At 65.7% G+C, this 20,617-nt stretch overlaps 13 protein-coding genes across 13 annotated transcripts; 6 read left to right on the top strand and 7 right to left on the bottom strand.

The window, feature by feature from the left end:
• Nucleotides 1-135: 135 nt before the first annotated feature.
• MICPUN_102904 (predicted protein) lies at nucleotides 136-996 on the bottom strand (the record flags this gene model as incomplete). The annotated part of the gene is made up of 1 exon (XM_002504733.1): nucleotides 136-996. One exon carries the CDS (start codon nucleotides 994-996, stop codon nucleotides 136-138), a length of 861 nt encoding a protein of 286 aa, XP_002504779.1.
• An 879-nt stretch (nucleotides 997-1,875) lies between these two features.
• MICPUN_106204 (predicted protein) lies at nucleotides 1,876-3,252 on the bottom strand (the record flags this gene model as incomplete). Its single annotated transcript, XM_002504732.1, has 1 exon — nucleotides 1,876-3,252. One exon carries the CDS (start codon nucleotides 3,250-3,252, stop codon nucleotides 1,876-1,878), a length of 1,377 nt encoding a protein of 458 aa, XP_002504778.1.
• An 847-nt stretch (nucleotides 3,253-4,099) lies between these two features.
• Nucleotides 4,100-4,345, bottom strand: MICPUN_74241 (predicted protein; the record flags this gene model as incomplete). The annotated part of the gene is made up of 1 exon (XM_002504731.1): nucleotides 4,100-4,345. A coding segment is annotated over one exon (246 nt), but the record flags the coding sequence as incomplete, so codon positions are not given.
• A 1,393-nt stretch (nucleotides 4,346-5,738) lies between these two features.
• MND1 (Mnd1 meiotic DNA recombination/cross-over promotion) lies at nucleotides 5,739-6,514 on the top strand (the record flags this gene model as incomplete). The annotated part of the gene is made up of 2 exons (XM_002505045.1): nucleotides 5,739-5,765; nucleotides 5,921-6,514. 2 exons carry the CDS (start codon nucleotides 5,739-5,741, stop codon nucleotides 6,512-6,514), a joined length of 621 nt encoding a protein of 206 aa, XP_002505091.1.
• A 200-nt stretch (nucleotides 6,515-6,714) lies between these two features.
• On the bottom strand, nucleotides 6,715-7,539 carry MICPUN_102900 (predicted protein; the record flags this gene model as incomplete). Its single annotated transcript, XM_002504730.1, has 2 exons — nucleotides 6,715-7,307; nucleotides 7,431-7,539. The coding sequence occupies 2 exons, from the start codon at nucleotides 7,537-7,539 to the stop codon at nucleotides 6,715-6,717; spliced, it is 702 nt and encodes a 233-aa protein (XP_002504776.1).
• A 243-nt stretch (nucleotides 7,540-7,782) lies between these two features.
• On the top strand, nucleotides 7,783-8,414 carry MICPUN_62230 (predicted protein; the record flags this gene model as incomplete). The annotated part of the gene is made up of 3 exons (XM_002505044.1): nucleotides 7,783-7,858; nucleotides 7,970-8,160; nucleotides 8,301-8,414. 3 exons carry the CDS (start codon nucleotides 7,783-7,785, stop codon nucleotides 8,412-8,414), a joined length of 381 nt encoding a protein of 126 aa, XP_002505090.1.
• Nucleotides 8,415-8,733: 319 nt separating this feature from the next.
• MICPUN_62229 (predicted protein) lies at nucleotides 8,734-9,427 on the top strand (the record flags this gene model as incomplete). The annotated part of the gene is made up of 2 exons (XM_002505043.1): nucleotides 8,734-8,777; nucleotides 8,974-9,427. The coding sequence occupies 2 exons, from the start codon at nucleotides 8,734-8,736 to the stop codon at nucleotides 9,425-9,427; spliced, it is 498 nt and encodes a 165-aa protein (XP_002505089.1).
• A 162-nt stretch (nucleotides 9,428-9,589) lies between these two features.
• MICPUN_102899 (predicted protein) lies at nucleotides 9,590-14,701 on the bottom strand (the record flags this gene model as incomplete). Its single annotated transcript, XM_002504729.1, has 2 exons — nucleotides 9,590-11,675; nucleotides 13,179-14,701. The coding sequence occupies 2 exons, from the start codon at nucleotides 14,699-14,701 to the stop codon at nucleotides 9,590-9,592; spliced, it is 3,609 nt and encodes a 1,202-aa protein (XP_002504775.1).
• Nucleotides 14,702-14,922: 221 nt separating this feature from the next.
• Nucleotides 14,923-15,999, top strand: MICPUN_62227 (predicted protein). Its single transcript, XM_002505042.1, has 3 exons — nucleotides 14,923-14,995; nucleotides 15,131-15,205; nucleotides 15,330-15,999. Exons 1-3 carry the CDS (start codon nucleotides 14,984-14,986, stop codon nucleotides 15,870-15,872), a joined length of 630 nt encoding a protein of 209 aa, XP_002505088.1. The 5' UTR covers nucleotides 14,923-14,983; the 3' UTR covers nucleotides 15,873-15,999.
• A 232-nt stretch (nucleotides 16,000-16,231) lies between these two features.
• Nucleotides 16,232-16,722, bottom strand: MICPUN_62226 (predicted protein; the record flags this gene model as incomplete). The annotated part of the gene is made up of 2 exons (XM_002504728.1): nucleotides 16,232-16,492; nucleotides 16,594-16,722. 2 exons carry the CDS (start codon nucleotides 16,720-16,722, stop codon nucleotides 16,232-16,234), a joined length of 390 nt encoding a protein of 129 aa, XP_002504774.1.
• A 308-nt stretch (nucleotides 16,723-17,030) lies between these two features.
• Nucleotides 17,031-18,224, top strand: LHCA4 (chlorophyll a/b-binding protein, psi-associated, chloroplast precursor). The gene is made up of 2 exons (XM_002505041.1): nucleotides 17,031-17,102; nucleotides 17,399-18,224. Exons 1-2 carry the CDS (start codon nucleotides 17,068-17,070, stop codon nucleotides 18,090-18,092), a joined length of 729 nt encoding a protein of 242 aa, XP_002505087.1. The 5' UTR covers nucleotides 17,031-17,067; the 3' UTR covers nucleotides 18,093-18,224.
• A 9-nt stretch (nucleotides 18,225-18,233) lies between these two features.
• Nucleotides 18,234-18,683, bottom strand: MICPUN_62224 (predicted protein; the record flags this gene model as incomplete). The annotated part of the gene is made up of 1 exon (XM_002504727.1): nucleotides 18,234-18,683. The coding sequence occupies one exon, from the start codon at nucleotides 18,681-18,683 to the stop codon at nucleotides 18,234-18,236; it is 450 nt and encodes a 149-aa protein (XP_002504773.1).
• A 724-nt stretch (nucleotides 18,684-19,407) lies between these two features.
• MICPUN_74266 (predicted protein) lies at nucleotides 19,408-19,632 on the top strand (the record flags this gene model as incomplete). Its single annotated transcript, XM_002505040.1, has 1 exon — nucleotides 19,408-19,632. A coding segment is annotated over one exon (225 nt), but the record flags the coding sequence as incomplete, so codon positions are not given.
• Nucleotides 19,633-20,617: the final 985 nt, after the last annotated feature.

Below are 20,617 nucleotides of genomic sequence, written 5' to 3'. Positions count from 1 at the left end.
AAATTTATTCGAGGCGTCGCACAGTCTCAGCTTTGCTGTGTGCCCACTTTCCTAAAGATAGTTTCTGGCGACGGGACTGGCGGCGTTCCTCTCTACTCTCGCGTCGTCTACAAGTGCCTATGCGATATTCCGCCATCAGATCCCGACCCGGTGCCAACTGCTCGACTTGGCCGGGTTCCTCCACCCCTCGTCCCGAAGCGACCCGTCCGCCGTCTCGTCCACCAGTTTCACGTACCGCCGCGCCTTATCCGCGCAGTCCTCCGCGTTGGACAGCAAGCCAACCGCGGTGACGCCCTCGGTGTTCAAACCCTCGTCCAGCAGCTTGAGGGAGTAGAGCACGTCGATGGACGGCGGCGCGCGCGGGTCGTTGACGCACGAGTAAATCAGACAGAGCGGGTCGTCGGGGTTGTCAAAGTCCGGCTGGAGCAGCTTGCCGAGCGGACCGGACTTCTCGGGGAGGAGCTTCCAGAGATCCTCTCTGTCTCGCGCGAACGGGGATCGTTCCCCGGCCATGTACCTGTCCGTGCCCCGCGACGTGACCCAAAAAGCGCCGAGCTCGTCCACGTGCAGGCGATGCGCGATGGACGCCCTGGTGACCGCATCCAGGGGAGCGGCGTAGGCTGGAACGTCGAACTCGTCCACCGATGAGGTCGATCCCGCCGCTGCCCTCAGCTCGGCGCAGACGGCGTCGAGCTCCGAGACGGCGCCATCGAGGGCGGTGCGATACTCTTTCAAGGGCCTGAGGGGCTTACCCACGCCCTCGGCGGACGGCTCGGCTAGCGCGGGCCGGGGGGATCGCGCCCACGCTGCGGTGCCAACCATCGAGAAAAGGGCGCCACGTCTGCTCCATCTCGACGCGTCGACGGTCGAATCGTGGCGGTCCGGTCGGGACACGGCGGATACGACGGACGGGCCGCGTCGATACTGATCCAGGCGGCGCGCAGTCGCCGCCAGGACGGTTGATACTCGGGTCGAGCAGGTCGCGGTAGCGGCCATGGCTCCCGCGGTGTGGTTTGTACTTGTACGCAATCTCGCCCCCGTCTTTTTTCCACCTTTCCCCGATGTTTGTTTTGGTTCTGCGCCACTCAACCTGCAGGCCGGGCACGACGACGACCGGTCCCAACACACACCCGCGAAGAGCTCATACTTTTGTCACACCGGCGACGATGTTCGCCACCATCAAGAACAAGATCGATGAGAAGATGCCCGAGCTGAGCGCCAAGATGAAGGAGCTGGGCGACAAGATCGTCCCGCCCGGACAGGCTGGACCACCCAAGGAGGAACGACCCGACCTGCTCCCCCTGCGCGCTCTGCAGCAGGTGCCGCCGATGCACAGCGACGGGTTGCCCGAGAAGAGGCTCCTGGTGGTGCTTCAGCCGCCGGAGGAGCTCCCTGAGGCTCCCGCGCCTGCCGGCACCTACTCCCCCGTCGTCGTGGTCGGCAACATGGTGTACGTCTCGGGAATCGGACCCCTCGCGCCCGAGGCTACGTCTCACGTCGCGAAGATCGGCTCCGCCGAAGACAAAGAGAAGGGCATCATCGGCACCGCGGACGGAAAGGCGGCTGCGAGGGCGTGCGCGCTGACTATGATGGCTGTGCTCAGGGCGCAGCTCGGGTCCCTGAACCACATCAAGAGGCTGGTGAACGCCAAGGGGTTCGTGAACTGCACGCCGGATTACACGGAGCAGCCGGAGGTCATGAACGGGTTCAGCGAGATGATGATCGAGGTGTTCGGCGAACGGGGGAAAGGGTCGAGGTCGGCGGTGGGCGTGGGGAGCCTGCCCCGCGGGTGGGCGGTCGAGGTCGAGGCCGTCTTCGAGCTGCACGATAAGCTTTAGGAAACGTTGGATGAAATCTGCGTCGCTTCTCGCTCCGTCAGTCGTCCAGGCGGTACATGAGCGTCGCCTGCGGGCACAGGTCTCCGTCGTTCAGAGTCACGCCCCCGTCGTCCGTCCTGGAGAACACCTTCCTCGGGAAGTTGGACACCAGCGAGTAGTGCAAACCCGTGTGTTCCTCCAGGGTATCCACCCAGGTGTACAGATCCTCCACGACGTCGTCGCCGAGGAAGCGCCTCTGCTGCCTCGACCCGTCGGGGAACCTGACCAAAACCTTGCAGACTCCCTGCGCACCCTCGGGCGGCTCATCGGCCAGCACCGCCGACTTTTCCTCCCGTCGCTTCTCCACGGATCGAAGGCGCGCCTCCTCCTCGGCGGCGACGGCGGCGGCTTCCTCTTGAGCCGCCCGCTCCAACGCCTCCTTACGCGCCTCCTCCTCCTCCTCCGCGGCCCTCCGTTCCGCCGCCTCGCGCTCCCTCCGCGCGTCCGCCTCGAGCGCCGCGCGGTACGCCGCGTCCTGCTCGTCCCTGATGCGTCGCTCCGTTTGACGCGCGTCCCTCTCCGCGCGAACACCCGCGAGTTCCACGCCTCTTTCCTCGGCGCTCTCGGCGAGCAAACGCGCCAAGTCGCTCGGCTCGACCGCACCCTCGACGGCGAGCACGAGGGTGCCGCCTCTTTCCCCGGGCGTGGACGTCATGAGGGCGACGTACGGGAACGTAGACGGGTGGAGCCTCGACGCCAGCAGGTGCGCGTCCGTCTCTCGAACGTCGCCGCCCCACGCGGTGAACGACGGCGAGTTCACCACGGCGACCACGTCCGGGTGCGTGAGGACGTCGCGGCAGAACGCGCGGGACCCCGGGTGCTCCGGGGCGTGGAGGTAGACGAAGAGCAGCTTGAGCTCGTCGGTCGCGGCGCGCAGCGCGGAGGCGTGGGAACATTCCAGAAAGTTGGGCAGATTGGCGCCGAACTCGCGCGTCATCATTCGCTTAAACTTGATTGCGGACTCGACGGGATCGTCCGTGTCTCCGCCCGTCGCCGCGTGCGCGATTCGCCTGGCGTTGTTTCGGCCCACCAGCCCGACGAGCACGCCGCCGATGACCTTGAACACGATCCCGAAGGTGGCGCGCACGATGTCGACGGGGATGTTGAGGAGCTGCACGAGGGGATTGGGCCTGAGCGGTCGTACGCGCTGACGAGGACGGGAGCCCGGGGCGGATCTACCTCCGTCGCGCGGGTCCGCGTGTCCGACCGCGTTGGACGGATCGGGGGGCGCGGTGAAGCCCATGGCGGTATTCACCGCGGCTTCCAGATTGCCGCCGTGCTGCCTCAGCATTCGCCTGGCGTGTTCGAGGTCCTCGAGCCCGGCGATGGACGCGAGCGTGGCAACCTGCTCATCCTCGGACAATCCTGGCGACATCCTGGGTCGGGTCTACGACGAGCGCGGGTCTCGCCGGAGTCGGGGTTTCGATCGGGAAACGCTCTCGATAATGCGTGCGTATCTCCGGGGTCGTTCGAACAACCCGTGGACCACCCGGCGCGCTACGGCGATAGGGCGCGTTCCGATTTGGTCGCGACCTTTCGAGATCTCATAAAGGTTCACCCAGGACAGTCTCGGATTGGGATGGCTGCGAGCAGCTGGGGGCCTCGGTCACAGCAAGCAGACAACCTTCCCCGGCGCAGAACGAAGTTGATGTTTAACACATCTGGTGTACGTGTTATACTTGAAAATGAATATCTAAGGTAGCAAACGGCGTTTACTATGCGTGCGTATGTTATAGCGTCGTCTTCTTCTCTCTCAGCTCTAGCTGCTCAGGCTTCGACCCGCGGGGAGGAAACTGAATTCCAAAAAATAGGACCGAAAGAGCGAGCGGCGAGACACGGCGTCGTCAGAGTCCGGACCTGAGCGCCGTCGAGGGTACATCGTCTCGCGTTGTCGCCTTCTCAATCATCGATGCGTCGAGCGCGTGGGAGTGTGGTGCGTGATGGGCTGCGGTGATGGGCCGCGGCCTGAGCGTGGGTACCCGTCGGCGGTTTGGTTATTTGGACGGGTCGTCGTCCCCTTCCTCCTTGACCCCCTGCTCGGGGGACTTGGTATCCTCATCGCTGTCCCCAGCCGCGAGCGCGGCCGCCTTCTTCGCCGCCTCCATGGCCTCTGCCGCCGCCTTGGCTCCCGCCGCCGCCGCCATCTTCTTCTCCTCCTCGGTTGGCCCCGACGGGAGCGCGGGCGCCTCCGTCTCGATCTTGCCCCCAGCCGCCACGACGCATTCGCGGAGCGCGGTGTTGTCCTGGCTGAGCGCCTGGCACTGCTCCGTGAGACGCTTCACCTCCGTCTTGAGCTTCTCGTTCTCCTCGGTCAACGAACCGACCCTCGACCCCAGCTCCTCGCACTCAGCCTGCTTCCTCAGGCGGCTCCTGCGGGCGCTCTCCCTGTTGGACTGCTTCCTTCGCTGGCGCTTCAGTTCGCGCTCATCCGCAGCCGCGGGGGTTCCGGCGGGCCTCACTCCGAGTCCGGCGCCGTAGACGTTCGCGAGGTTCTCCGCGCTGCCGCCGTGGGACGTGGGAAGGGAACCGCCGGTGTCGGAACCGGGCTTGTCCTTCTCCGCTCCCGGAAACGCCCCCGGGAACGGCGCGGCTCGAGAATTCGCCCCCGGGTACGCCATCGCGGGATTCGGGTAGCCGAACCCGTTGGCGGCGCCGGGGAAAGGCGCGCCGGCCATCGGCTGTTGGGTTTAGGGGGGGTGCAGGGATCGCGGATCGTCAGTCGGTGGACGACGCGGGGAAGGGAAAGGACGAGGACGGGAGGCGCGGGCGGGGTGAAAAAACAGTCAAAGGGGTCGGAGCGGGGCGGGGGTACGCACCGGCGTCGCCCACATCTGCGCGTAGAGGTTGGGGTGCTGCGCCATCTGGGCGTAGTACTGGGCGGCGTTGTTAGCCGCGGGTGCCGAGGGTTGCTTCACCCCGTAGTACTGCTGCATGGCGGCGGCGGCGGCCCATTGCTGCGCGGAGAAGTCGTTGGCGGTCGCCGCTCCGGTCTGCGCCTCCTGCGTCGGGGCTGGAGAGGACCCGGCAACCTCCGCGGTCATGGCGCCTTTCCTTGACTCACGCGCGTCCGATCTCGAGCCGATCGCCCGCGACAGTGGTGCGGCGGGATTTGAAGGGTAGGGACGGACCGCCTCGGGCGCGCTTTGGGCGATGAAACGCCGCGCGCAAACCCGAACGTCGAGGGGTGTCTACGTGGGAACTCTCCCTACGCACGAGTATTTTTCCGCGCAAGAATTTGCGTCTCCGCCCGGCCGATCCCGCGTCGCGTCGCGTGACCGCGTGCGCCCGGGGTTCGTCGAAAGAGCGCGTGAAGCTTCGCGTCGAGGCGACGTGCGCTGACGCTGGGCGTGCGCGGTCGCGGTATCGAGCGAGTAAGTGGCGTCACCTGTCCAGATCCCGCCGGACTTTGAACTATACGACGCTTGGAGTTGTCGAGTTTGTTGAGCACGTCACCGAAGCTTGAAAAACGAGTGTCGGGGGTGCATCACGGCCAGCGAGGCGAGCTGCGATTGGTCCAGTTGGCGGGGCAACAATCTCCGTCTCGTTCGGGAAGACTTTTTTCATGCGGGGGATGGCGCTGAACCGAGAAATAAACCCACAATTTGGGATCTCTCAAAAAGCGGCTGCACGAATTCTCGCTGACTCCCCCAGCGGGAAAAAGGAATGGCGAACACGTCTCTCCTCGCAGTCAGCAGTGGCGAGGGCAAGGCGATTTCGAAACGAAGGCGACAGAGACGAACGAAAAACGAGACGCTTTTCAAACGAGCAACACCGGCCCATCACAAGCGCACGCGCGCCGGGCTCCGCCGTCGTATCACTTTCGCCGCGCGCGCTCAACAAACGCGTAATACGTAAGCCGAGATGCCGCCCAGGGGCATGTCCGCGGAGGTGCGCGCCCCGACTCCGCGTCTCCCGTCGCGCTCATCCTTGCCCCTCCTTCGCTTCGAAAAGCCGGGGGGGTGCCCAGATTCGACGCGGTCCGAAACCCCGCGTCGCGGCTCTCACATCCCGGCTGACCTCGCATCCGCCTTCCATCCGTGCAGGACAAACGCAAGACGGTGCTGCACCTGTTCCACGAGTCCGCCAAGCCGTGGCTGCTGAAGGACGTGGAGAAGGCGGCGGCGAAGAGGGGGGTCGTGTTCCAGGCGGTGAAGGACGTGGTGCAGTCGCTCATCGACGACTCGCTGGTGCACGTGGACAAGATCGGCACGAGCAACTGGTACTGGTCGTTCCCGGGTGAGGCGAGCGCCAAGCTGCGGCACGAGGTGGGGTCCATGGACGCGCAAATCGCCGCGCTCGAGGCAGAGTGCGCACAGCTGGACGAGAGGCTGGAGAAGGCGGCGGCGGAGTTCCCGCAGACGGAGGAGAGGCAGATGGCGGAGGTGATGCTGCAGTCGGCGACGGAGGAGAACGACAGGCTCAAGAAGGAGCTCGAGTCGTTCGCGAGTGGTGACGCGGCGGTGCTGGAGACGATACGGGGCGGTAAGGAGAACTGCCACGAGGCTGTCAACAGGTGGACCGACAACACGTTCCTGCTCAAGTCCTGGGTCGAGAAGAAGTGCGGGGACAGGGAGCAGGCTGCGAAATTCTTCAAGGAACACGGCGTCAACTTCAACAACTTCGACTACCTGGAATGATACCGTGGACGGACGGAGCGCGGACGCGACGACACGGACGACGACGCGATATTACGATCACATCACTTACAGCGGCTGCGAGTGAAAAACAAAGACGAGACAGACCCTCGGCGGGGTCGCGTGTAATACCAGACGAAACCACCGCGAGTAAGCTCCGACGTCAGACGACGCCCGGGAAACCCATCAGACGAACGAATCGACTACGCGGCGTCGACGGCGGCGTCCACCGCGGTCTCGACAGCCTCCGCGACCGCCGGCGCGACGTCGGCGAATGCGTCTCCGGCTCCAGATGCGGCGGCTCGCTTCGCCTCTCTCGCCTCCTTGATCATCCTCTGCGCGTCACCCGGGCGGAGCTCGCCGCGCTGCATCGCCTTGACGATCTCCGTCGCCTCCGGGCGTCGCAGTAAGCCGCGCACGTTCCTCTCGCCCGTGCCGAAGCACACGCCGCACACGCGCACGCCTCTGCCGAAGCACTGGGGGCACTCGGTGAACTCGTACGTGTCCTGCGCCCTCTTGCGGTTGAGCGCCTTCCACTTGCCGGTGCCTCCGCACATGTCGCACACCACGATGCCCGCACCGCCGCACTCCAAGCAGTCGGTGTCGTCCAGCGCGTTCGCGTCCTGACCCACCTGCGCGCCCGCGAACGAGAGCGTCGCGGCCGCGAGGGAGATGAGGCCCGCGCGTCGGCCCACCGCGGGCGACGACGCATCGGGGCTGCGGCTGGCGGACGCGCCGACGGCGTCGCGATCGTCGCCGCGGATGAGGTCCACGCGCTTAGTCTCAACCCCAGAAGCTGCGATGGGTAGGGCACGGGGCGGCGAGGTCAGCGGTTCGTCCGGGGAGAGCGCCGACGGTGGCCGCGACGGGTCCGGATTGCGAAGATAAAACACGTCGACGCGCGGTGGGCGTCGCTCACCGTCCTTGGGCGCCGCGGACGCGACGATCCTCGCGGGAGCGCGGGCGGAGGGCCTGATGCCGGTGCCCGCGCAGCACGGGCACGGCTTGAAGCTCGCGGTCGACGCCATGGTAGTACCGAACTGTGTCGAGACGCACCCTTCGGGTTTGAGGTCACTTCTCGGGTCGTGGACCCCAGCCAATCAGGTGCGTGGAGATCTCGGTCTGCCCAGCGTCTCGCTCGCCTGTTGGGCCAAGGTCGAAAAGGAGGAAGGGCACCTCGGAGACAAAGTTGGCTCCCAATCGCCCCCCGTTCACACTCGAGGCGGCGCAGGGCTGGCGAGGAGAGAACAGTCGGGTTCTAGCGAAGGACGATGTCGTCGGTATCGCCCGACGAGCCCGAGGCGCAGACGTGCGGCGACGCCTTCAATAACGCTTGGCAGTGCTACTGTGCGTCCCGTCCCTCGCGCCCCCTTCGACGACTGAAAATATCTGCGCGCCCCGATCCCGAACCGCGCCTGACTAAACCCTATGCCCCCACTTCCACTCCTTCACGCGCAGCGCCGACGTTTCAGATGACCCGATACTACCGCTACGGCGAGCTCGATTCGTGCGAGGGTCGATGGGACGCCATCTGGGCGTGCATGGACAGCCGCAAGCGGTCGGGCCAGGGGCTCAGCTCAAAGGCGCCGGTCATCGCCGACGCGAAGGAGGAACGCGCCAAGCCGTACTGGAACCTGATGGACCCGAAGGTGAGATCGAGTACCGACCCGTAGATGCGCGTAGATGCGCGTAGATGCGCGCACGACCCACCCCGTGACGTCCCCCACATGTCCCCCGTGCGTGTCGTCGCTTACTCACGTCGATGGAACCACCCGGTGTCCAACCGCAGGAAGCCGGCGCGCGATGGAGGAAACGGTTCGGCGATAAGGTCCCGACGGAGGAGGAGCTGGCCGAGAGGGACAGGGCGCAGAGCGCAGACACCAAATCGTCCTGGTTCTGGTAGCGCGAACGGACTCGGACGTTCTGTATCATTAGCACGCGCATTATCATAGTAGACCGCGTCGTCGCGGAGTTTTGTCGACACCAACCCACCTCGGTTCGGTTCCTTTGTCACATCCTTGGACAGCACTGCACGGCAATTCTGCTCAGCTCCTTATTCTTGGGATGAACGGGGATGCGTGTTGGTTTCGTGGTCAATTCCCATGACACGCTTCCTCTACGACTCGGCCGACCACTTACTGAGCGCGCGGCACCGGCAATACTCTGAACCCGTAAATCCACCCGACCCCCGAGCCCCCACACCGCACCACCCGCACGACGCCATGGCCCAGCACGAGAGCCACGTTGAGAAGTCCCACATGCCCCACGAGGTGAGCGCCGTGACCCCGCGCCGCCTTTCCAAACCCTTCGAAGGTTCCCTTCACCTTTCGCGGAACCCCCGAGAGCGCGCTAGCGCAACGACGCGCGACGAGTTTCGGGCGCGCACGGCCCCGTCGACGATCGAATCTTCGCTCGTCGGATTCGCGTCGATCGCCGACGCCCTTGGTCCCCGCTCGCCCCCGCGAGCGCGCGCCGTCGTCCGGGAAAGAGAAGCCACGACTCAGACTCGGCAACCCCGCTTCGAAATACCGACAGGTTCACCACGACTACACGTGGCTCGTGGAATCCACCGCCAAGAGCCACACCCTGAAGGAGATCATCAGGCACTTCAAGTGCACCGAACAGGGCGCCAAGAACGCCATGTCCCGCCGCGGCATCACCGAGTGCAAGGACTGGATCCACGACAAGAACGCGGGCTGGAAGACCCGCGAAGCCGCGAACCAGGTCAAAATCACGAAGGAGTACCCCGTGAGCGCCATAGTCGGCAAGCGAGTCTTCGACGACGGCGCCGTCCAGTACAAGGTGCTCTGGCAGGGTCACGGCGACGAGCAGACCACCTGGGAGCCCGTGAGCCACCTCCACCACTGCCAACAGGCGGTCGCTGAATACGAGAAGGAGCACCAGGCCTGCGCCTGAGCGGTGACCTGAGACGCCTCAGAGGAGACACGACGGGCGACTCGGTGGCAAACACGACGCACGCACGGATCGGCGGCGAAGGATAAAAGCGAGAGCGAGACGTGCGACGGGAGGCACGAATCCACGACATGAAATACACGATAAAAGTACAAGACACAGCCGTCACGTCTCGAGCACCCGCTGGATCAACCCCAAAACCGTCTCCACGGGCAGGGGCGACGCGCCCGAGCCCAACAACTCCCTCTGCGCCAGCTCCGGTAACTCGAGCACCTCCCGCAGCAGGGACCCGTCGATCACCTCGGGCGCGGGAACCGACGACGACCCCGCTCGCGCCACCCCACCGCCAGCTGCCTCGGCCACGGACGGCCACAGCGGCGCGGGTGGACCCGGGGGACCGAAGCCGACCCGCGGCGGCCACGCCCCGCGAGCGTTTTCGTGCGACGCCCCGAGCACCGGCGTTAAAAGCGGGTGACGCCGGGCGAGGGACTGAACCTCGCGCAACACCGCCCAGTCGCGCTCCGTGACCTGAGCCACCAGGCACACGCCGCCTTCAGCCGTGCCGACCACGAAGGAACGCCCCGTGGTGACGGCGGCGGCGAGCTTGTCGAAGCGAGCGCGAGCCTCGGGCGCGAGGGGCGGTTCCGGGTACGGATTCGGCGACTTGTTCGGCAGCAACAGCATCGCCGTCGGGGAGGAGCGGAGGGTGAAACTCGCCGCGATCGTGAAGTTCGTCTCGGGGGAACACGGCCCGTGTTTCCTCCTCCCGTTGTTGTCATCCTCCGGCTCGTCTGGGGACCTTTTCTTAGCTTGTGGCGCGTTTCTGTTTTGAAGCACGAAAATTCTCCCCGACGCGTCCACCCCCGCGACTTCCCCTCGCCGACGCATCGCCATGGCCCGCACCGTGCGAACGGTGGCGTCCGTCGCCATCGGGGTGAACTCGGGGTACGCCAACCTCGACGCCGCGTCGGTGTCAACAGTCTTCAAAACGCTCAACGCGACGCTCTCCCTCGCGCCCGCGATTGCCACGGGCACGTACCCCTCCTCCTCGGACACGTCGGCTTCACCGCCGAGCATCGGGTAATGTCCCCGGGCTCGACCGACGCCGCCGACGTGACGGTTGGAACGGGATAGGAGCGGTGGACCCACGGCGAGGGCGGTGACGCGTCGACGTGCGGTCGTCTGCGCCACGAGGGTGACGCTCAGAGACTGGGACAGGTACGCGGCGTCGAACCTGGGATCTCCCGGACCCAGCTCTCGTACGTCGACCGGGATCCTGGCCGGTACGTCGTCGTCGTCGTCCCTCGGACCGATCCTGATGCAGTACACCCTGTTTCCGGCACCGGCGAACAGAACGCCGGGACCCGCGGTGGCGACGCACGTCGCGGGAGACGGGAGCGCGATGCACGCCGCCTGCGCGAGGCAAGGTCCGCACGGGTTCATTTGTGGTCCACCTTTGGGGTCCACCGCGTCCACGAGCCGGAAGATGAACAACCGACCTTCGGGTTCCGGCGGGCCGTGTTGCCTGCGCTTGTACGTCACGGGAAGCTGGCTCGTTCCGACCGCGATGATACCGCCAATCACGCCCTTGGGTGGGTGGCACGACGCCAGGGCGGTCACGCGGAAACGCGGGGCAGGTCGAGCGTCGAGGACGTAGTCCGACGACGTGGACACGGCCGTGTCGTCATCCTCCGCCTCCTCGGGCGGGCGCGACGACGGCGGCCACGCCCTGATCTCCCAGACCGTGTGCGCATTCTCGTCGTCCGATTTGACCGGATCGTTCTCGTCGTCCTCGTGGGGAACCCGGCACGGCGTCACCGTCACCGCGCGACCCGTGGCGATGTCCCGGCACAAAAACTTGACGTCGGACGCGCCACCGCCCTCGCCCAGTCTGGCATCCGCGTCGCAACGGGAGGCGGCGTCGCTCTGCTCCAGGTCGGGAGACACGAGCGCCAGTCTTCCGTCGACGACCGCCAGCGCCGACTCGCCCCTCGATCTCCGCGACGGGTCGCTCGTCGGCGGCGAGAACTTTGTCGCCGTCGCGATCCCCGGGGGCGCGTCGAGCCGAACCACGCTCATTCGCTGACACCCGGGGGAGCGACGCGCGAGCCACGAATCGCCGTGCCCGAGGACGATGACGGGACCCTCGGGATCGTCGCTCAGCGGAACCAGCGTCAACGGGGATTCGCAAAGTTTCCTGCGCGAGGTGACGCGAAGGGGCCCAATGTCGCGGGTCGTCGCGTCCGTCATCCTGTTTGAAGAGAGTGCGGGGTTACGCTCAACCCTCGGATGCGACGACGTCCCCGGCGGAATGTCCGGTTCCTCGCCGTAGGCGCGTGGTCGAGCGTCCGCGTCCGCGGTCGGTTTCGGTTCGGACAGCGCCAACTCCAAGGGGTTTGGCGCGTCGCCGTGCGGCGGCGCGTCTGCGCCGATGGCGACCACCTCCACCTCGTCGCCGTAGGTCTGGTTGTCGGTCTGGACGAGCCGGCGCGGAGGGGGCGGCGGCGGCGAGGGCGGGCGAGGGAGCGGGGAGTACGCGTCGGGAGTCACCGGAGCCGGCTCGACGCTGAGTATCTCGCCGCTCCTGGTGGCCAACATCACCACCGGCCGCTCGTCGCCGTCGTCGCCCCATCTCGCCACGCGCACCGAGGACGGAACCCCAACCGACGTAAACGAATCGTCCCTCAGGAACAGGGTCGTCTCGCACGCAATCTCGGTCCCCTCCGTCCCGGGCAGTGGCGGAACCTCGTCGCCCCTGCTCGAGTCGTACCCCTCATCTCTCTCTCGCGCGACGGCGACGTCCAGGCTGCCGCCGTACGTTCCCGCGAGCACCATGCTCCACCGGGTAGCCCCGAGCGCGTTCGACGAGACAGACACCGCGCCGTACGGGCCCCCGGACGCGTGCATCGCGTCCAGCATCATCGAAGCCAGGGGCGGCGACGGGACCACCAGACACGACGGCTCGTGGCGATAGCTCAGCTCCGCGAGGGCGACCAGCTCGCGAGTGTTGCTCTGCGCCGCAGCTGCCGCGTAGCTCCTCGTGCGTCTAGCCTCGATCGCTCCACCGCGTCTGCACGCGAGGACCACGACGGATCCCCGCCGGGGAAGTGCGAGCGCGACGCGGCCGTGCGACGCGACAGTCGCTGCGCCGACGCCGCCGGCGCCGACGCCCGGGTCCCACGTGCTCATCCTCATCTTGTCAGACGCGTTGCACAGGTGCACCCGCGAGCTGCCCGTGACCTGCGCGAAGACGTCGTCGCCAAACTCTCCACACGCCACCGTGGTCTCCCCGGTGTCGACGCCCGCACCGTTCGCACACTCTTCGAAGGTCGAACCGTCCTTTGTGACGGCAAACACGCGGGTCTGCTCGGAGAATGAGAGCACGAGCAACGACTCGCAACCAAATCGCAACCCCCACATCGACGTGACGCTCTCAAACCCGGGCGGCGATACCGGGACGACGGATGTGGCCACACCGAGCGCGACACGCGTCAATGCACCGCCCGTGGCGAGGATGTACGAAGGGTTCGTCGCATCGTCGGTCGCGGACACGATCTCGGTGATGTCCCCCCTGGGCGGGACCCTGTCGAAGTAGTCCAGGTTGCACAGGAGCGCAGTCGCGTCTGGCGCGTGCCGCGACACCTTCGAGACCACCGCCGGCTCGGAATTCGCGGGCACGGAGACCACATCCACGGCTCCGTTACGACCGAACACGGCCACGTGCTCGGTCCTACCGGCGCATGGGCCGAGTGACAGCGCCGCGGCGGGCGCTGTCACGCCCATCAGCCGGACGGATACGCCGCGCGTCTCGTCGACGGATGAACCGGCAGCGTCGATCGCGAGCTTCACGCGCAAGATGGCGTGCTTATCCGTCGGCGATCCGGTGGCGACCATTCCCCTCCACACCCAACGACCCTGTTTGACGGCCGCGTTTGACGTCTTTGACGTCGCGGGTCCATACGTTTGTTCCGACGGACCGGTCTCGCGGGGGTCCGCGGTGACCCACGCCCGGTTCCACACCCACCGCCTGAACTCGGGTCCGAGGCCGGAATCCTCCTCCTCCTCCTCCGCCGTGTCGTGCGCGCGGTGCGTGACCCTCGGCATCGTCCCATCGGCTCCGCTGAGGTCGGATACGCCGATGGATATCATCGCGCCAAATCCCCAGACGCCGACGAAAGGCGCGCCCTCGTACCCCGGGGGCGGCTCCACCAGCCTGGCGCGAAGACCCCTGGGAACGATCGCGTCCAGCAGCCTGATCCTGTACGTGGGCGCGGTGGCCGTGTCGTACAGACCCCTCGGATGCGCCTCGATCCCGATGCCCTCGCACTTCTTCTCCCATTCCGAAGTCGTCGGCGCTTCCCGGAGGCTCCGCCTGCGCAGGTTGCGAAACACGTCGACGTGCGGCACCCTCAACTCGCGGTCCCTGAGGATGGTCGGATGGTCGGGATCATCCGGGTCCTCGTCCATGAGGAGCAGCACCAGGCACGGTTTCTGCTCGCCGCCCGTGGTCCGAGCGAACGCGGCGTCCAGCACGATGCACCCCTTCGGTCGGAGCGGCGTACCCGACGCGTCAAACTCGATCGGTTTGACCGGGTTTGTCGCAATCCCGCGGTTGTTACTCCGGCTCGCGTTCTCAGAGTCGACGGCGATGGACGACGCGGACGCGGACCCGTCGTCCACGTCGCCGGCGTAGGAGGTGAAGAACACGCTGACGTGCGTGTCGCACCTCACCGCGACGCACCTCGCCCCGGGGTCCACCGCCAGTGACGAGAAGAACGGATCCGTCGCGGTGGCGAGCGCGTCGTCGACGTGTGGCGCAATCGGGAGCCCGGGCGGCGCCAGGTGGAGCTGCCTGATTGGCGCGAACCTGCGGGTACGTCGGTCGAACCCGACGATGGACAGCTTGCCAGAGTCGGAGAGGATTCCGAGCAGGTCCGCGCCCGCGGAACCCCCGCCGTTCGCGGTGGCGCACGGGATGACCCGAAGGTCCACGAGGGTGCCGTGCAGGGGCTGCTGGTGCGCGAGTCGCATGCGCTCGGTTCCGTCGCCCGCGGGTGCCAGGACCAGGAGCTGGAGCTGGTCAGTCTTGCCGAGCACCACATCGTTAACATCGGGTCGACGAAACCTGCCCCAAACCGCGTGCGTCACCGACGCGGAGCTCACCACCTGGTCCACCACGAAGCACGAGCGGTGGTCTCGCCCGATTCTCCCGTCGTCAATTCCGAAGCCGTCGCCGTCTCCGTCGGCTTGCGAGCCCGAATGCGCGTGAATCGCCATCGCGTCGCCGGGTGCTTCCTCCTCCCGGTTGCGTCGCACTCCGCTCTCCGCCGACGCTTCCTGGCCTCGATACGGCGCCGGTGCGGTCTGAGCCACCGACCCTGGGGCGTTGTCACTTTTCGTTCCTCTCGCGCGACGACGTCCGTGTGTCGATTTCCGGCAGCCAGGCCAGCGGAATCATCCAATTCCAAGGCGGGTCGCGCCCGGCACTCCGGACCAGCGCCGCGTGACGCTCGGGCGGTTGCGGAGTGCCGCGCTCTTTGGATCACCGCGAATAGCAAGATGGGCTTCAAGGTGCGTTCATTTCGCTGTCTGCGCGCGCCTCCTCGGCAAGATCTTCGACACGAGGGCCAGCGTTCGACTTCCCGCACTGTAACCACACTCAGCCGAGAACCCGGCTCACGACCCCGCATCCCACCCCGTCCGTAGGTTGCCGTGATCTACTACAGTCGCCGCGGGCGTCTCGTGACCCTCGCGAACGTGATCGCCGAGGGCGTGCGTCAGGTGCGTTCCCAACCCGCCCGCCGGAAGCCCCGATCGAGGTCGCCGAGGGTACCACCTATTCCCGCCGGACCGAAAAAACAACACCCTTGAACGCTGGACCTCCCACACACTCCCCGCAACGCAGGTCGAAGGCGCGGAGGTGACCGTGTACCGCATCAGAGATCCCGTTCTGGGCGATGCGCCCGGTACGTTCGACGAGGGTGTCCTGGACGCGCCCGTTGCAACGCCGGAGGTCATCATGCAGAGCGACTGCGTGATCATCGGCGGGCCCGGCAGGCAGGGCCGCATGTGTGCGGAGGTTAGCTACTTCTTCGACTCCCTCACGGAGTTTCAGACGAACGGATGCCTGCTCAAGGGCAAGGTTGGTTCGGCATTCACGTCCGTGGGGGGCGTGGGGCGCGGCTACGGCGGCCACGAGGCCATCCTTCAGTCGTTCCACGGATTCTTCCTCCAGCACGGCATGATCCCGGTGGGGGTGCCGCCTAGCTCGGTCATGGAGGATGCGCACATGGCGAGCCCGTTCGGGGTGTGCATGACGGGCAGGCCGAAGCTGGACAAGGCGGGTAGCAGGCTGAGGTCCCTGTCGGAGTCGGAGGTGAAACTGGCGTATTCCCAGGGCGAGTGGGCCTCCATCATCACCAAGCAGCTTCACGACGACGGCGACTGAGATTAGCGTCGACCGTGTCGAGAAAGACTGCAACAAGGCACGGGGGCATGCGGGGAATCGATTATTCATGAGACGATGGCGCGCGCTGAGAGCACGCTTTGTAAGCAACAGAGGGGAGATATCGCCGAATGTTAATTTTTTACACCGCGTCACCTTTGCGCGACAGCAACATCAGGGCGCGTCCACTTCCGAAGGATTTCGTGGGCGTCCATCACATCGTCGAGCGAGGTGGCACGAAACGGCCTCAGTTATAGTCCAAAAATCTGCCGGACTCGGTCGAAGCCGCCGCCATTATACACTTCGCCGTATCCTGATTCTTCGAGGAAGACCTTCGCCTTGGAAGCTCTTCCTCCCACGCCTCAGAAGACAACCACGGGGTTAGTCTTATCGGCGGGGAGGAGAGACGGGTCGAAGAACGTGCACGTGGACGTGTCCCAAGTCACGTTCAGGGCGCCCACAGGACCCGGCTTGGCCTCAACCTCTCCCGGACCACGGACGTCGATGAAGGTTGGGTTTTTCAACGCACGCAGAACCGCCTCGTCGGCGATGACGACTGGTCGAAAAAGGAAGGTGAGGCGTGGGGATGAGGACGACTCAGTGTCTGTTTGATTGATTGACGACTTCGAGCGTAGACGGGAGGATCTCGGGGTTGCGACCACCTACCGGGCACGTTCTGCATGGAAGGTGTATCTCAGCAGTTCTCCGAGGCGAACGCCCTCACGGATTTACGCGAGTGAACAGCCTGGAACGCGGGCGTCGCGAGAGACGAACCGCGATCGAGTCTCGATGTGAGGTTCACGGTCCGTCGCGCGGACGCGATGACCCCGAGACGGAGCGTGGCGGACGCCATGGCGCGCGACGTTCTGCTGTTTGGCTGGGAAAAAGCGCGTCGAAAAGCGGTGCGCGAAAAACGTGCCAGGCGGTGAGTCATCATCGTCGGACCCATCGACGACGGCAGCTGCCGGGCCGGAGCTTCATCGTATCGCCTCGGGAAAACCACCATTCTTGAGTTAAAGTTAGCCGCGTTACCCGGGTCGAATCCTCGATTCTGATTGGCCAACGCCGAAAACGTCCAATGAAATCGATTTGCAAGATACGGGCTGTTGTTTTGGCTTGAATAAAAGCTGCCGCCGGCGGCCCTTGGACGCCATTCCCGCACACTTCAAACCACCTTACAACCTCTATAAAGGTCAAGATGGCGTCCATCGTTGCTCAGCAGCTCGCCGCCGGGTACGTGATCCGCGCGATAATCTCTCGGCGCGCCTTTCGCGCGCGTCCGTTGACGTCTTTGTCATCGGTTTTTGGGTAACACGCGCTGGAGGGGTAATCGGCAGGGCCTGGCCCTGCGCTGATCCCTCGAGCGATCGGGCAATAATCGACGATAAGTCGTCTCACGATGCAACCCAGCGCGTATCATGCTCGATCCGTCCGAACACGCGTCGTTCGCGGCTCATTCCGAAGCCCCTCGACCGCCGAACGTCTCGCTCACCTTCCCCTCCCCGCACCCTCACCCACGAAAACTGCAGGCTCACCCAGAAGTCCCGCACCGTCCGCCCCCGCGGCGTTGCCTCCAAGGCCCGCGCCTCCGTGCGCGTCGGTGCGGTCGCCGCGGCCCGCCCCACCTGGCTTCCCGGCTCCCCCGCGCCCGCTCACCTCGACGGCACCCTCCCCTGCGACTACGGTTTCGATCCCCTCAACCTCGGCGCGGACCCCGAGAACCTCAAGTGGTTCGTCCAGGCTGAGCTCATGCACTGCCGCTGGGCGATGCTCGGCCTCGCCGGCATGGTCGGCCCCGAGCTCCTCACCAAGATCGGCATGGCCGACCTCCCCAACTGGATCGATGCCGGCAAGTGGGACGGCTACTGGCTCGGCGCCGGTCCCCTGTTCTTCGTGCAGATGGCCATGATGAACTGGGCCGAGGTCCGCCGCTGGCAGGACATGAAGGCCCCCGGCACCATGAACGAGGATCCCCTCACCGGTGCCAACAAGGGCGACACCAACACCGACGTCGGCTACCCCAAGGGCCTCTTCGACCCCATGGGATACGCCAAGGACCCCAAGAAGGCTGAGGAGCTCAAGCGCAAGGAGATCGCTAACGGCCGCCTCGCCATGGTTGCCATCGTGGGTTGCTTCGCGCAGGCCATCTCCACCGGCACCGGTCCCGTCGACAACCTCTTCACCCACCTCGCCGACCCCGGCCACAACAACATCTTCGGTTAAATTCATAACTTGGGAGTGCTTTGTGTTGGGAGAAGAAAAATGAAGATGAAGAGGCAGAGTACGGAGGATGTGAATACCGTTTAGAGTGCTGTAGAGCTGGTTAATAACTGAAACCGGAGGAAAACAAACGCTAGACTATCGTCACAACTCGTCGTCTTCGAAGTCCTTGACGATCTCCATCGGCTTGCTGTTCACGGCCTCTTCCGACATGTCCACCCCGTGGCACGCGCCCTTTGGCCGCCCGCAGATGAACTCCACCAGGTTCTCGTCGCCCCTCCACAACGCCGTCTCGATCTCCTCCTCGTGCCTGTCCATGATGGTCCGGCACCCCTTTTGCATCTGAGGCGGAGGATACGCGTACGTGCGAAAGTTGTACATGTCCTCGCATATCGCCTCCATCGCGTCCGTCACCGCGTTCTCCCTGCCCTGCTTCTTGGCGGTCTTGTCCACCATGGTACGCAACTCCGTCAGCGTCGCTCTGCACGACTCGCACAACACCTGGGGAACCTCTTTCTTGGCCTCGGCGGTGGACGCGAGAGTCAGTACCAGCGCGAACACCGCCGCGAGGACGCGCCGAACCACCCGAACCATCGCGGCAGCCGGTGCCACGCGTTGTGACGTGGAGAAAGAAATCTTCGCCCTGATGACGGGCCGAGAAACTTTTTGAACGGGAGCCCGGGTCCGGACCACACCGACCTGCGCTCAGCCGAACCCGGGGACCAGACATCGAGTCGGAACCATGACGACCGCTGATGCCGGTGCGTGCGCGAACCCCCGTGGATACGAGCTTTCCCCAACCTTACCTCATGCCGAGCCCAACCCGGTCGAGACCCGAATTAGGCATCATCGAAGCCCCCTCCGCGACGACCCGAGCAAGAGCCGCGCTGACATCATCCCCGGTTCTCAACCCGCAGTGGATCCCAACCCGGCAGATGAGACGCAGGAGAAGCCCGTGGACGCGGAGCCCGCGCCCGACGCCGAGGCCGATGCGGAACCCGCGCCCGAAGATGCCGAGGCAGAGGAGGCGCCCGAAGGCGTCGCCGAGGGAGACGAGCCCGAAGCCACCCAAGGCGACGACGCGCCGAAACCCGAGCCGGAGCCCGTGGATGCCACGCCCGTCGATATCTTCGACGCGGCCGCGCGAGGGGACCTCGCCGCGATCGACCGCGCGATCCTCTCGGAGGGAATCGACGTCGACCTTCCCCATCCGGAATCCGGCGCGACGCCGCTCATCGTCGCCGCCGCCGAGCGCGCCGGCGTCGACGCGACGACCCTCCTGTTGGACCGCGGCGCCGATCCCAACGCCAAGAAGACGAACGGCGACAGCGCGCTGCACTGGGCGTGCTACCACGGCGATTGGGACGTCGCGTCCGTCCTCCTGAACGCGGGTGCCGACGTGAACGCGTCGGGCGACTTGCGTAACTCGCCGCTGCACATGGCGGCCACGGGGAGCCACGAGGTGCTGTGCGCCGAGCTTCTCGCGCGGGGTGCGAACGCCGACGCCAAGAACGAGTTCCAGGTTGTCCCGTCGTCGACGGCGCGCGGGGAGGAGTGCGTCGCGACGCTGAAGACGTGCGAGGCGACGGAGGAGGACGACCCGGGATGCGAGACGGATCGCAAGAGCGCCGCGCGCGCCGTTCTGCGCAGGAGGCTCGCGGCCGCGCGACACGAGGTGAAGACGTCGTCGGCGAGGGCCGCGCGGGAGGAACGCGCGGCGTGGGAGGCTGCCAAGGAGTTGGACGTTGCCAAGCGTAAGAAGCGTTTCGACGAGGAGGAGGAGCTGCGGGTCGCCGAGATCGGCCGCCTCAGGAAGGAGCTCGCCGAGGTGACCCAGGAACTGAGCGACATGAAGGTGGCGTGGGATGAGCGCGACAAGAGGGACGAGGAAGAGAGGCTGGCGAGGGAAGCGGCGGCGGCGGCGGCGGCGGCGAAGGACCCGAAGGGCGGGAAGAAGAAATGAGAAAGTTATTTATGGTTTGACGATCCTCCACCTGCCGTGAAACCTGACTGCGACGTTGTCTCGTCATTTCCCGGAATTACCCATTTTTTTCTCATGCAGCAAACAGTTGGATGAAAACAGAGGAAAAAATCGCCCAAAATGGGAAAATGGCGTCGTGATGTCACCCTCGGGAAGCGAAGGGTCGCCAGCCTGCCAGCCTGATCACGACAGAAGAATAGGGCGCGAAACGAGCGATTGCAGCAGCGAACAACGACTTTTGTCACGCGTTCTCCCGCTCATCCCTCGCCCGTGGACCTCGAAGCGCCATCTCGAGGCTTGCATGTCAGAATGTCGACCCTGTTGGTGAACCAGGGGCCGATCAGCGCCGCGCCGGCGGGTGCGGCGCGCACTCGCGGCCGGTTTGAAAAAGATGTGACTCACCTGCGGGGTGGAGCGCGTGCCTCGACGCGTTCACGCTCGGCCGCCGTGAAGACGCACCTGTCGAGCGCCTTTCAGAGGACCAACGACCACGATGTGGCCGTCGGGCACGGAGAGGTGCGCTGGAGGCGGCTGGCGCAGAGGCCGT

This window comes from Micromonas commoda, chromosome 11 (genome assembly GCF_000090985.2).
Source record: "Micromonas commoda chromosome 11, complete sequence".
Classification (NCBI taxonomy): Eukaryota; Viridiplantae; Chlorophyta; class Mamiellophyceae; order Mamiellales; family Mamiellaceae; genus Micromonas; species Micromonas commoda.
The sequence above is the reverse complement of the archived record's forward strand: the minus strand, read 5'-3'. Positions and strand labels throughout refer to the sequence as shown.

Coding starts and splice junctions, on each gene's coding strand:
- LHCA4 (XM_002505041.1), top strand. CDS start 17,068: ATGGCGTCCATCGTTGCTCAGCAGCTCGCCGCCGG. Junction 17,103..17,398: donor GCTCAGCAGCTCGCCGCCGG/GTACGTGATCCG, acceptor CGAAAACTGCAG/GCTCACCCAGAAGTCCCGCA.
- MICPUN_62227 (XM_002505042.1), top strand. Junction 15,206..15,329: donor TCGCCGAGGGCGTGCGTCAG/GTGCGTTCCCAA, acceptor CCCGCAACGCAG/GTCGAAGGCGCGGAGGTGAC.